This window comes from Anolis carolinensis, chromosome X (genome assembly GCF_035594765.1).
Source record: "Anolis carolinensis isolate JA03-04 chromosome X, rAnoCar3.1.pri, whole genome shotgun sequence".
NCBI lineage: Eukaryota > Metazoa > Chordata > Lepidosauria > Squamata > Dactyloidae > Anolis > Anolis carolinensis.
Window position 1 is genome coordinate 8,155,766 of NC_085847.1, and position 14,371 is coordinate 8,170,136.

The 14,371-nt window shown below is 40.4% G+C and overlaps 1 protein-coding gene across 1 annotated transcript in view; it reads right to left on the reverse strand.

The window, feature by feature from the left end:
• The window catches only part of med13l (mediator complex subunit 13L), a 103,185-nt gene that overhangs the window by 26,188 nt on the left and 62,626 nt on the right, over window positions 1–14,371 (reverse strand). Inside the window, exons 6-15 of the mRNA XM_062958339.1 lie at window positions 14,091–14,279; window positions 13,318–13,506; window positions 11,925–12,090; window positions 11,155–11,247; window positions 9,566–10,267; window positions 5,915–6,140; window positions 5,552–5,657; window positions 4,809–4,933; window positions 3,939–4,035; window positions 1,509–1,729 (exon numbers count right to left, since the gene is read on the reverse strand). Coding sequence (XP_062814409.1) covers window positions 1,509–1,729; window positions 3,939–4,035; window positions 4,809–4,933; window positions 5,552–5,657; window positions 5,915–6,140; window positions 9,566–10,267; window positions 11,155–11,247; window positions 11,925–12,090; window positions 13,318–13,506; window positions 14,091–14,279 — 2,114 coding nt within the window. The remainder of the gene's footprint in view (window positions 1–1,508; window positions 1,730–3,938; window positions 4,036–4,808; window positions 4,934–5,551; window positions 5,658–5,914; window positions 6,141–9,565; window positions 10,268–11,154; window positions 11,248–11,924; window positions 12,091–13,317; window positions 13,507–14,090; window positions 14,280–14,371) is intronic.

The window sequence follows — 14,371 nt, forward strand, 5'->3', positions numbered from 1 at the left end:
GTGCATTGTTACTGTTACAGGGCTGATGAAGTCCATTATATGTCTTATGTGAGTACGTATGTATGAGAGAATGAATGATCACATAACTTCTCCAGGCCGGGCTGTGGCGCAGCTGGCTAGTAACCAGCTGCAATAAATCACTACTGACCAAGAGGTCATGAGTTCGAAGCCCGGGTCGGGTTAAGCCCCCGACCATTAAATAGCCCGGCTTGCTGTTGACCTATGCAGCCCCGAAAGACAGTTGCACCTGTCAATTAGGGAAATTTAGGTACGCTTTATGCGGGAGGCTAATTTAACTAATTTACAACATCATAAAACTGCCAGCAAAACACGAGGAATGGAATGAGGAAGTACAGCCACTACTGGACAGTGAAGCAACAGCTCCCCCTGTGGCCGGAATCATGAAGCTGGAAATGCCTCTGTGTCTGTCTATATATGTTGTTTGTCTGTTGGCATTGAATGTTTGCCATATATGTGTTCATTGTAATCCGCCCTGAGTCCCCTTCGGGGTGAGAAGGGCGGAATATAAATACTGTAAATAAATAAATAAATCTTCAAAAAGAGCAGACCCTTCTCTAGATCTCTTGTTTCAGAATGTGCCCCCCCCCTTCCACCTTCTCCAAAAATAACGGTCAGCAGGAGTGACGAAACAGTTGGTCCACCACATTTGCTGGACTTAGGGGTGCAGGACCCCTGTGAAAGTGGGAAAACCATGAAAAACCCCACTTTTTAACTTCAGGGAACACTCTCTAAGAATCTCTAGGTCCTCCAGCACAACTGGTGGAGGAAGGTGACCCCAGAGTTGCACTGAAGGACCGAGAGTGTCCTAGAGAGAGATCATATCAATCAAATCTGTGAATAATCAAACCCAAAAATGTGGTGGGCTGACTGTACATTGTTTCTATCTTGGATAGCATCATTCTCAAGATAGGGGTTTCAATGACTACAGGGTATACAGCAACATGGGTAAAGGAACAGAGGTGGAACAAAAGGAGATAAGTTGAAGAAGTTGAGATAATAATAATAATAATAATAATAATAATAATAATAATAATAACTACTTTATTTTTATACCCCGCCCCATCTCCCCGAAGGGACTCGGGGCGGCTTACATGGGGCCTAGCCCGATAAAACAATCAAATATCAATGATACAACAATAAAACAATTATACCAATAAAACCTCAATTATCAGTAAAACAATTGATAAAATTGACATAAAACATACAATATTAAAACAGGAGACTAATTCATAAAACCCAGTACAGGATGTGCCGGAATGGGGAAGGTATTTCACGGTTGAAATGGACAATAAAGTGCAAAATAACATTGGCATGAGGGCAAGGGCAAAGGGAGAACTGGCTCCTTCCCACAGCAATGCCCCAGCTATGCTCTTCTGAGTCTACCAATTACAAAAACACACACACCAAGTAAAATGTGATTGGAACAACTTCCTTACACGTCCTATCAAAATCATACAGCAGTTCTATTCATAGCTTTGACTTGCTACCTTTATTTCTTCCGGTTTAGGACTGCCTAGTCCATCTTCCACTTCGATTTTAAACTCTGTGAGTTGATTTGTAGTCATGCTGAAGGCTGGACTTTCCAACATCCCGAGTGTAGTCAGTGTCTCCGAGCCAATGCCATCTTTGTAACACATCACTGGAGAAAAAGCAGGGTGCTGCTCCAAGGATGGTGGAGTCGGAAACATCCTCTGCAGGTCGGCCACAGCTAGAGGAGGCAATTCAGGGTTGACAAATGACAAAAGAGGCCTTCTGCGAGACTCAAACTACAGAACAATGAAGGGTCAGAATAAAGAGACCACAGAATCACAGAGTTGGAAGAGACCTCATGGGCCATCCAGTCCAACCCCCTGAAGCAGGAAAATCACATTCAAAGCACCCCTGGCAGATGGCCATCCAGCCTCTGCTTCAAAACCTCCACCACACACACAGAAAGACACCCAACTCATAGCTAGTTTCAGAAAATGCTTCAATAAAGTTTACCCACAGAAGCGTCAGATCCCATGGAGAGCCCACATTCATGTCACCGCCTGTGATATAGAACATTTCCCACCAATAATTTTTGAAGAAAGTAACAGGTTGGTTATCTGTACCTGATTCTTCATTTAGTCCTACATGGGTTGTCCTTAACCTACACAGAACTACTCAGAACCTTCCACAACAGGATTCCTGATGTTCTCCTCAGTTCTGTGGTGGGACCATAGCATCAACTACAAGCCAAGAAGTAACCCTCCATGAGGGACGGCCCTTTCCTCATCGATTCACACTTGCGCCTGTTCTTCTTCTCACTGTTTAGTGGAAGTTGCTACATCAGGAAAAGCATATGGAAAAGGGCAAGCCTTATCTATTTAACACTTCCCAAGTTGCTCCACATTATGCCGTTTCCTCTAGGGAGTTCCCCCCCCCCCAGCAAATTTCTGCAATGCAGTGTCATTAAAAAGAAGAAGAAAAGAGTTCAATTAAATAAACCCGCAGAACTGACCAAGGCTCATTATTCATTTTCATATGTGTCATGCTTGAGAAAGCCTCGCATATTTTAAGCAAGGCTCGATCTACTAAAACTGTCAAAATCCAATCTCTGTGTACTCCATACTTCTCCATTTGAGTAAATCAGCGCTGCTTTTATGGCTCCATAAAACTTTCTGCCTCATCCTTGTGACACCATGGTTTTTCCTTTCCATTTGTTCTCATTACCAGTCAGAGTTAATGAGATAACGTTCAACCATGATTTGCAGCAGAAGGGAAGTACCGCTTGCAGTGGTCATGGGATCCTTCTCGCTGAAGCCAAGGAACATGTAACTCACAATGATGCCTGTTGTTATCACACCAAACACTATTTCCCAATCTACATAAAACATTTCTAAAACACATTAAGTGAGAGACGCAAAGAACCTCTGCAAATCTCACAGGATATTACAATTCCCTGTGACTCTGGCACGATGGAAGAGGAGCACAGCTCGGAAGCTGGGCAGTGAGTAGTACAAAAGTTCCATACAACTACTATATCCTCTGACTCCACCTAAACACTTCAGGGATGATAAGGAACAGCACTTTGAACATGAATGCATTTAACTCTTCCTTCGATACAGAATAAGTGAAGATAGAGAAAACCATTTCAAATAGATTTGTGTGCAGTAAAGTGCACTTCCATGTTAAAGTTATATGGGCCGGGCTGTGGCACAGGCTGGTTAATAGCCTGCTGCAATAAATCACTATGACCAAGAACTCATGAGTTCGAGGCCAGTCCCTGTCAGAGCACCCAACAATCAAAATAAAAAATAGCCCTGCTCGTTGTTCACCTAAGCAACCCGAAAGACAGCTGCATCTGTCAAGTAGGAAAATTTAGGGACCGCTTATGCGGGAAGGCTAATTTAACTGATTTACAACATCACAAAAAATTTCCAGCAGCCTGTGTGCCGGATGAGGAAGTACATCATCAAAAGGACTCGGCATCACAGTGGATGATGAAGCAGCAGCTCCTGCAGCATCTCCACCTGTGGCCAGAATCGAGCAAACCCTCCCAAAGCCAGAAGCTGGGAAGTTAAATAGCCTCTGTGTCTGTCTGTGTGTGTGTTGTTTGTTTAATGGCATTGAATGTTTGCCATATATATGTACATTGTGATCCACCCTGAGTCCCCTAAGGGGTGAGAGGGGCGGAATATAAATACTGTCAATAAATATATAAATAAATAAATAGATAATTATTTATCATTGGGGGGCTCTAAACCAGTGTGATGCAACAAGCAAAGTCCCATTGTGTTTTTCAGTAAATAATGATGCAGCAAAGGAGAAATAATGTTCTTTCATTGTCAATGAGTTGTCCTCATTTGGGGAAAGTGAAATGTCCATTTTCCAGCTTTCCAGTTTCATTGTAAGAGAAGGCTATGAAAAAAAGACTGTGGTCATCTGCTACTTACTTGGGGGGTAAGGGACTGCTGTTCTGGTGTCCTTGGCCAGAGAGCGTTCTTCAGTCCCCTGCAGAGGCACTTTTGAGCAATGAGAAGGAGAAACAGCCTAGAAGGACAAAACAGCAATGGCTTAAGCTGCCCATACTGCAACTTACTCCATTAGAATAAAAACTTGTTAAACAGATTTTCTTCGCAGCTATCACTCAGGTTCCTGTGTTCAGTTTGTTTTCATTGCTTGTGAGGTAAGAAATCTCTACAAATTCAGCGATAGCAGAAGAGGCAAGGTAGATCCCATAGTGACTTCCCACTGAGTCTGTTGTTGTTGTTCAGCCCAACGCAAAACAATTTCTTTGTTCCTTGGTTTTAAGACCTGTTGCTGAGGTTATTTGGGGCACCGGTGGAGAAACTGGCATTGGCTAGACTGCAGCAACTCTAATTTCTTAGATAGGATTATTCTAGTTTTCTATGGGCAACAGGTAGAAATTAGAATTGCTGCAGTCTAGCCAATGCCATTTTCTGAAGAGCAGAAAACCACTAACAAGGGCTATGTGCCTTTTTAATTAATATGTACTGACATTTGTTTTTCACAAGGATGGCAACGGGCTGTGGCTACTTTGCTGATCAGAATAAGTACAAAGCAATGTTTCTGGTTCCATAGGCCACATTATTAGAAATGGAACTATGTTCAGTGTCATAAAAGTTTGCAATAGAACAATTTTTCACATCTTATAAATGCTCCACTCTGGACCAAATCAAAGAAAGGAGAGTCCAAGCCCAAGAACTCTTCAGTCCCCTATCCTAGAAACAGAAGGCATTATTTCAAAGGTCAAATGATGCTACTATGCACATATGGTGCAGCTCAATTCATCACATACTTACTTCATTATCATCTTCATCAGAATTATCAAAGAGGTTGTCTAAATCATGCAGCGAAGGAGCCAGGTCTGTGACTTGCATGAGGCTACTGGAACCAGCTCGAGTTGCAGCATTATCGTGCCGGGTGTCTAGCAGGGATGAGAAAAAGCATTGAGGATTTCAGAAATTAAGGCACATTCTCTGTGAATGAGGACAACAAGAAACTAATCAGAAACAATATCCATGTATTGCAGCTCCTGAAAACAGGGGTCCCCAAACTAAGTCCCTCCAAGATCCTTGAGCTCAAACGACTTGAAGGCACACAACAACAACAATTCTATTAGCTTGGCTCTCTCATCAGCCAAAAGCAGGCCCACACTTTCCACTGAAATACTAGTAAGTATATCTTGGCTAAAAATGTTTTTCATTTTAAATATTGTACTGCTCTTCCAGGTTTTTTTTTGTACTACAAATAAGATATGTCCAGTGTGCATAGGAATTCATTCATGTTTTTTTCAAACTATTGTCCAGCCCCCCAACAGTCTAAGGGACGATGAACCGCCCCTCTGCTTAAGAAGTTTGAGGACCCACCTCTGCCTGAAAGTAATTCAATTGAGCATCAATTGAAAAGCTCATTGGGGGTATGTTAACATATTCCGATATTGAACACCATTATTATAACCCATTCATCCAGTTTAGTTAAAATATATAATGAAAGTCTTTCGTTCTTATCATTCTCAATGAGGATTGTGAAGACAGTCATTTACCTGTTTTAGGAGCCGACCTGAAAATAGACATTGCATCTTTCCCATCTGACATGCTTGTAGAGTGACCTGCTACAGAAATATCCTTTGGCCCAGTTCCGTCATCTGACTGCAAACACAGAACAAACCATCAATTTACTCTGGTGGAATAGGTGGCTGATACGTAAACACTGGAGTAATATGTTTTTTCTTATAGCCATGTATGAAAAACTTTGTATAGGTGAGGTAACTTTAAGCCTGATACCAAGAAAACATGAAGATTGTGCTTTAAAAAAACCTTTTTAAGCCACCAAAACCCTGACTGGAAATAAATCAAGGAGACGTTTCCATACAAAAAAGATCAGGGCTCTAATTTGACATAAATACCTTATTCTTCTTCAGGAATTCTCTGTCAGCTCCAAGTTTACCCTTTTTCGCACGAGTGAAACTGTATTTGATGTCTCCGTCCTGAAATGTGTAAGGATCACTGACGTCTCTCAAACCTTTGCCAGGCCGCCGCCGGTTTAGAGGATAGAGGTCAAAGTAATGCATCGCTGGCACAGAGGAGGGTTCTTCCACGATTTTAAATCTTTTGTTAGGTTGTGCTAAGAGCCTGGGTGGGGAAATGAAGAAAACAAGGGAACATTCAGTAAACATTGTCCTATAGATGTACAGGTTTTCTTCCCACAAGAGAATGAAGCCATCTTTTGTTTTCATATACTGGAAATAAAGTTTTTCTGTGTTTCCGCATATTCATCCTCATGTTAGCATTCAGCATTTTCTGGTGGATTTGTAAACCCAGATTCTAGTCCAGCCACTCAAAAACTAACATCTTAATGGTACATCCTTTCAATGGTCAGAAACATGACAGTATATAAAAGCTTCTGCGACATTAAACGCTGAAGGAAAGATGGCAATAATCCACTCATTTTCTCAGGTTTAGATTCGATTGTAGTGTCCGTTAGCCATTTCAAGTTAAAGGAGAACTGTACCTAAAATATTATTAGAGTCAAAGTCCAGAAGGTTACATCTACAACAAATGTATTTCAATGGCACTATAATTAACAGCATGACCCAAGGTTCCGCTACCTGGTTATGAAAAAACTATGACAAGTAACACAGACTATGCAAGGTTTGGCTAATTTATTTATAACCTAGGAACCTTGGTCAGAAAAGGGAAAAATATAACATTAATCCTATCCACCCGCGTTCATTTCAAAACTGCAGAGGCAGAGTTGCTCATGCAATTGTGTACTAAGAATTGTACACTGCATACATTTGGCTTGACATCACCATTCTCTAACAAAGCAGCATTGCATAACCATCCCATATATCCATAAGTGTTCATACTCCATCTCCTCAATATAGGATTTCAGCCGCGGCATTTACTTTAGATAGTGTCGTGACACAGAGAAGCAGAATCCCCATTGTTTCTGTGCTTCTTTTTCATCTGGACAAACTCCATGCCAGAAGGAGCCCATGACATCTCATGACCAAGAATTAATTTAATTCAGAGCAGTATCAGCAGGGGCTGGACAAGGTGATTCTCACAGTTTATTTCAAATCCATGTTCCTGATGAGACACTGCCATTCATTAATAAGAAAATCTTGTTCTTACATGGAAAAAGGTCTTGCTTGAAGGAGCTGAAGAGGTAATGGAAGCAATCAAATCGCCATTTGAATACCATTATTATTGTTGTTTTTTAAAAAAAATAAAAAATAGCTGCTTTGGGCATCGTCCCAACAGGAAAAATCTGCAAGTCTTGCCAATCAAGCAGAGGTCAGTAACAAGGCTGATTACTCCACGGGGATCCCAATAATCCCAAAACAGATAGTCATCTAGCAGATATCTCGGGGAGAATCAATATCAAAAAGTAATCACTTCTTTCAGTTTCCAACCAGGACATTACACCCCCAACAGCTTGCCATACTGAAGATGGAGTTTGGAAGCTTCCTGAAAGCACGATCTTTTTTAAAAACAAGTGGTATGTTCCCCAGATGCTTTCTTTCTGATAAAAAGGCATAAAGTTTTCAATTGTGGACTTCTAGTTATCTTGAGTTACAACATTCCCTCCTTCTTCTCGGTGGTTGCAAGACTCAGGTGGGTAACTTCTCCAATCCAGATGTCTTTCATATCTTCCGTCAGAGTCTTCCAATCACCTCCCCTGAAAGCCATAACCATTTTGAACCTCTCTATCTCTCGTTTCGCCGCGATAAAAATTCCTGTATCTCAATCATACACATTCTTCATCTTCAGGAATATTCCTCTTGCTCCTGAAATCAAGTGTTGCTTGGTCACCATTCCGAAATCAATAAAACAGCCACTCATCCAGATCAAAATTAGAGGATTCAAAGGGTTTACTTTCAAGGGCTGACAATGCAACATTTATTGCATCCTCATATAATCATTTCTCATTAAATGCCTATTTAAATTCTCAAAAGCATCTTTACTCTAAGTTCTGCAGCTATTTCTTTGGGCCTACAACTGATCAGGCTTTATCAGTTGTGACACACAAGAGGGCTCTGTTCTCTCGTGTACAAGTTTAAAGAAGACAATTCAATTGAGGTATTTGGACAGCCATTAGTATTATTGCTGCTGTTATTATTATTGTTATTTCAGGCAATTATAATCCTAAGATATGTTAAGGCCTTGTGTGGACTCAACGGGTATGCCCTGTTGATATCTTCAGCCAAATCTACTCCTTACTTGAGGGAGGCCTAACTACTATCCAGAAACAATACCGTTTCTCCTCTTCCTCCTCCTCCAGTTATATCGAGTAATACAAAAGCTATTACTATACCATAATATGACTGTACTCCCCCAGCAAAAAGTGACTCATAGTGGGAAATGTGGCTCTTTTGTATTACCAAACATGTCTGACTGAAAAAGTGAAGAGGAGGAGGTGGTAACTGCAGATAGGAATCTCTGAAATGTCTAGCTCCAACTTCAGAGACAAAACACTGGGACAAGACATTCTGAACATCCTGTGTTACCACTCTAAGTTTGTATACAGGCAGTCACAACACATCCTCAAAGGAGATAAATGTTTTGAATGCTTACAAGGCTCGGTAATCGAGCTCTCCTTGAACATTCCATGCAATTGCTCTTATTTGTAATGGGATCCCTTTGATCTATTATATAGTGGCTTGTAAATGGTATTTCTCTTTATTGAGTGCATCCCAAAATTCCATTTAAGAGAATCTCACCTTCATACCTCATAAAAATAGCCAATTATTTCAACTGTTTCACAAGCCTATACAAATATATTGCATGCTTTAAGGCAGCCTTCCCCATCCTTGAGCCCTCAAGATGTGTGGGACTAAAAATGTAACTTCACTGGCCATGCTGTAAAAGTCCAATACATACTAAGCAGAATTAGGTTGTTGATGGCTATGAAATAAAGTGATTAAAATGAATATATTGTGATCTTGAACAAACAATGAACTAGCCACTCTTTTGAGAGTTTATACCCATGGATAAATATTAGTACATATAGCCATTAGTATGTATAGCTTTCTGTTACAAACAGCAATGTGTGAAAGCCTTTTAATGAACTACAAAAAGGCACTGCCTATCAAAATTCTTAGGACGTTCAAAGCAGAAGCTCTCATTTTTCCACCAGAAAACTGACTCCGATCAGCCTCAAGAGGGAGACATTAACACACACGAAATATCTCTCCTGCATTCCAAATGTTTTCATCCCAGTTTCCTCCTATGCCAAATATAAAGAAATGGCAAATTTTGATATTTTTTAAATCAAAAACTACCTGAAACAAATTTCTCACCCCTACTACATTTGTCCTGCCATCCTTCCAAGAAGTGCTCATGTTACACAGAACTTTTTTAAAAAATCCTATCTACAAAAACTGTCCACAAGTGGTCCAGTCATGTTTTTTCTATGGCATGGTATGTTCACTCATGTTCACACACAGGTCGGACCTGTCAGCACATTTGCTTCAAGGATTGGGGCCGACCCAACCACTGTCACCTCAAGCAAATCCAGATGGCAACATTTGGGACAATCAGCAAGCCCTTACCTTTTCAGTGCAGTGCTTTGAAAGGGTGTGTTGACATGGATGTCATATCTCTCGCAATGGAGTTCCGGAGGCCTGAACTCTGTATTTCCACTGGAGGGAAGAGTATATCCCTGCCACATGTTCAGTGACTCTTGGTTCCGTACAAGCCCAGAATACACACCAGTGTCACCGACGTCTTCCGTAAGAGGTAGCCTCTGTCCTCCATGGACCGTCCTGCCCTCGGTGCTGAGTAGGGGCTGGAGCTCTAGTCCACTGTGGTAGAGGATGGGAGTCACAGGAATTGACGGTGGGTACAAACTCTCCGCTTCCTGCCCTCTTGGCTGGGGACTAAGGGTGGGGGGCAGAGGGGACGCGGGGGAGTGGGGAGAATCCATGGGATTCAAATGGGATTGTTTGCTTGAGTGTCGAGGTGGGAGAGAGAACGGCTTCTCGTATTTACGGATGCCGGAGGCTTCCAAGGAAGGCTCCATCCCTGCCAAGGTCAACTTGTGTACTGGTGGATCTTGCTCCGTACAAAGCTCTTCAGTAACAGCTGGCCGATAGTGAAATGGCAGGAGTGACCTCTTCTGATTTTTGTCCAGTTTCTCCTGCCTCTCTGTGATTTTGTGCTTAGATGCAAATGGCAGCGAAGTAGAAGAACTGGAATGTGATAATGACGGTAGCCGGCAGAAACCCAAATATCGCTGTCTGAAGAGTCTATGCCTGGAAGAGAAAATACAAAGAATTCATCAAGGAAAATAATAATAATATAATAATTATTTTATTTTTATACCCCGCCTCCATCTCCCCAAGGTGACTCGGGGCGGCTTACAGATACAAAACGAGCATAAAATAACATCAGATATCGAAAAACACACAAATGAAAATTAAAAACATAAAATAAAATCACAATAATTAATAAACACAAGTTTAAAAACACTGCAATAGAGTTGTAAAATAAGCTGGGCAAAAGTGCGCTAAGTGACTTGTAAACATGGAGGAAGTTAAAGTGCCATAAGAACATGGGGGAGAACCTTAAAATGGGGGTGAACCCTGAGGCTATATAGTTGCCAATACTGTATTTAGTTGAATGTAACACACACCGTTTTTGGCCAAATTATGCCACAAAAATTAGGGTGCAACACATTGTAGTGCATCCTCACTAGTACAGCCCCCTCTAAAGTACCCTCGCTGTGTGAATGACACAGAAGAGCAAGTAAACATGTTATGCTAATTACATACATACACAATATAATTTACAATAATATATAATAATAAATTGTATATACATATAATATTGATATTATATTGTAATACAATATAATACTAATAATACAATATAATAATATTAATTATATATTATATATTAAAGTAGAATCTCACTTATCCAAGCTAAACGGGCCGGTGAGAAGGGCGGGATAGAAATGTAGCAAATAAATAAATAAATATAAACATTTCTTATAGAGAACACATCTTCAAACGGTGAATTGTACTGTACAGTTTCTTCAATCTAGACAAACACATTTTTCAACCATTTACAAATATTCCTTGCATCGCATCACTAATTCAAATAAAATGTAAATACGTATTATTGAAATTATTCGACTGACCTAGAGCAAGTGCAATAAACCCTTTTGACGGGATCAATAAAATCCCAAGCAGCACAGTTGGTGAGGGTTCCTCCCTTCATCATCGGAGCTCTTCTGATGGGAAGAGAAAGAGGGAAAAATGTCAGTGTCCTAGGAAACAGAACTTAGGCCGCAGTTTATTATCCTATGTTCTATTCTTCTTTAGAAAACTCAAGACTGGGGATTGCAGCACTGGGCACACAGCCATATAGCCTAGGACCATATAGCCCTAAGCTTTAGAAATGCTCCGATACTGATGGCTCCCATAATACTCTCTTTTAGTTCTGACTTATGAAAAGACTGATGAATTTATTTTCTGAAGCACAATCCCTTCAGGGCATGTGAAGCACCTTTAAGGCATCACTCAGCAATCCGTTCCTCTGGGGATCTACATGTCAGAGGTCACAAAACAGCACTGTGCTGAACTTTCAGATGTCTCCACACTTGTGTTGATATCTGAATGCCCAGTGGAGAAGAAAAAAAAACCTTCATGGAACAGGTAAGAAGATGAAGAAAAAAATGAAATTATTTTGCTGCTTTTCGCCCAAGTTAAGGAGAGCTCAGACAGCACTGCACAAAATTCTGCAAAGGATCATTTTTAAAGCTTTGGTGATGTATGCACTCCTTATACATTTCATTATTAAAACTATTAAAATATAAGTGAGGAGAGCATGGCCTATGGAGTAAGTGATTAACCGTGAGCAGGGGATGAGTGCTGAAGTTCCGACCAGGGCGCTCAACTATGTTCTTACTTGGATTGTGACTTGTTGAGGATCCATTCCTTCCAAGTCCTCTGAATAATACGTTTATGGAATATTGAAGGAATCTTCTCAGAGATCTTTGAACCCTGCACAGAGCCCATCCCGTCTGGGGCTGCTGCGGAATAACTGACCATGCTGGGAATGCTTCCGCTGTCACCTGAAAGATAATGAGCAACACCATAGGAAATCGCAACCACAAGAGTTATTTGCCAGAAATGATACGCTTTGGAGACTTGCTATCCACTGTCCCTCCAACAGAGACCCTCATGGATTTTCAGTAAACTGGATCAAAGACTACTGTATATACTCGAGTATAAGCCTAGTTTTTCAGCCCTTTTTTTAAGACTGAAAAACCTCCCCTCGGCTTATACTCGGGTGAGGGTCCTGGTTGGCTTATATTTGGGTCAGCTTATACTCGAGAATATATGGTACATTTATTATTTTTCTCTATTATTGTTGCTACTTATTACATTTATTTTATTCTATTTTTATTATTAATAATAATACATTTATTATTTCACTCTGATCTTATTATAATTATATTTATTATTTTACTCTATTACTACATGTATTATTTTTCTGTATTTATTATTATGATTATTATTACATGTATTATTTTACTCTATTATTATTAAAAGGATACATAAGCACATTTACATTGAAGAAGATGAGAATAATGATTTGATCAGAGTTGGACAATTAGAGCTTTATGTAAATATTCAAAAACATTTAACCTACTAATGCCTCAATTAATGTAATTTTATTGGTATCTGTTTTTATTTCTGAAATTTACCACTCTCGGCTTATACTGGAGTCTATGTTTCCCCAGTTTTTTTGTGGTAAAATTAGGTGCCTCGGCTTATATTTGGGTCAGCTTATACTCGAGTATATATGGTAATTTTACAAGTTTGATAGCCACAAGAACCAAGTCCTGCAAAGAGAATGTTGCATTAAAACCTGCTGGTGTTACAATCCAAAACTGGCACTGATTTACACAGGACACTCAGTTCTGTAAAAGTACACAATATTTTTATTTTTGCACACAAGTTTAGTTTTTAAAAAAGCAAAATAAACGGTTGTCAGTGGCACCAGCCACAGTCTGTCATTCATGTTTTTGGTAATGTACTGTCAAGCAAAGTAAAGATACAGCTCTAAATATCAACTGGGACAGTAGAGGGAGCTTTGAGATTGCTTTGCCTTCTAGCTATATGCCAGAATTGCTGGGAAAAGAGGTAATGGCATGAATCCTCAACAAAGTCAAACATGTTTCCAGAACTCCTTGTTCTTATGTCTGGCACAGCCAAAACTTCCCAAGAGTAAAACACCAAAAAGAGCCAAAACTTTTTTTAAAGGGGGGAGGGGCACCACTGAGAACTCTGCTCACCGATGACAATCTGCTCTGGAGAAATGGGTGGCGTAAGAAACATTCCACAGCTGTGGGCATCTTTCATGTTCCCAGCTCCCTGCTGTGCCATGCTGTTGTGGGCTCCGGGTACCAAAGTGCTTGGAGAGATAGGGATGTCATTTTGAGCAATGAGAACAAAAGCTGAGGGATACACCATCCGGACACCTCCTGTTAAGGGGGGAGTGAAGAAGGAACAAGAGTCAGGATAGGACTGTGTTTCTTTGAGCATTTCCCTTTCATTAGCAGAAGCAAGATTTTATGTTGCATTAGTGTTAAAACTGTAACCATAACTACATAACAAATGGAACTGTTTATATATTTGAAATACTTGGCTGGGATCCTGCTGTGTCTTGCGCAAGCATATGTTGCTTTAAGCAATCAGGTGGTATTTTTGGCAAATTCAGTTGAAGGGCATGAAAATTGAAGTGTGCCTGCAGTTCTGTTGTGTAACATTGGACCTTATATATCAATCTCATCAATGCACAATGCACATTTGGGTGTGTAGTGTCGGAATTCTGTGACAAGCTGCAAAACTAAGGCATAAGTCCAAAGCTGTGCATCTCTGGGATGCAGGATCTCAGCCACTATCAACTGTGAGATAAAGAGAGCATCTTCTTAAAGTAAGGTAATAATTCCTAAGTTCTCAACAGAGCCATAGTAAAAAGTGCTTATTGGTTATGGTGACGATGTGTTTTTTTGAACTAGAGACATGAAAAGGCAAGATTTCCTTCCAGTGAAATGTTGAATCTCACCAACAATGACTTCTACTGCCACTGGAAAGTCATCATCGTATCGCTGTTCTTCTTTGAAGCCCTCTTTCTTCTTCAACACCACAGGGTAAAAATATTGCCACTCCTCCATTAGTTTCTGGGTTGCTGGATCAGACATCTTGTAGGCTTGGCCCGTTAACGTACCGCTCAAACCATATGGGCTTATCAGCACTAAGAAAACAAAAACAGAACCAATATTTCAAAAAGCAGACCATTCAGTGTGGAGCCTCAATAGGAGCTCACACTACAGCAAAAGCCATCAA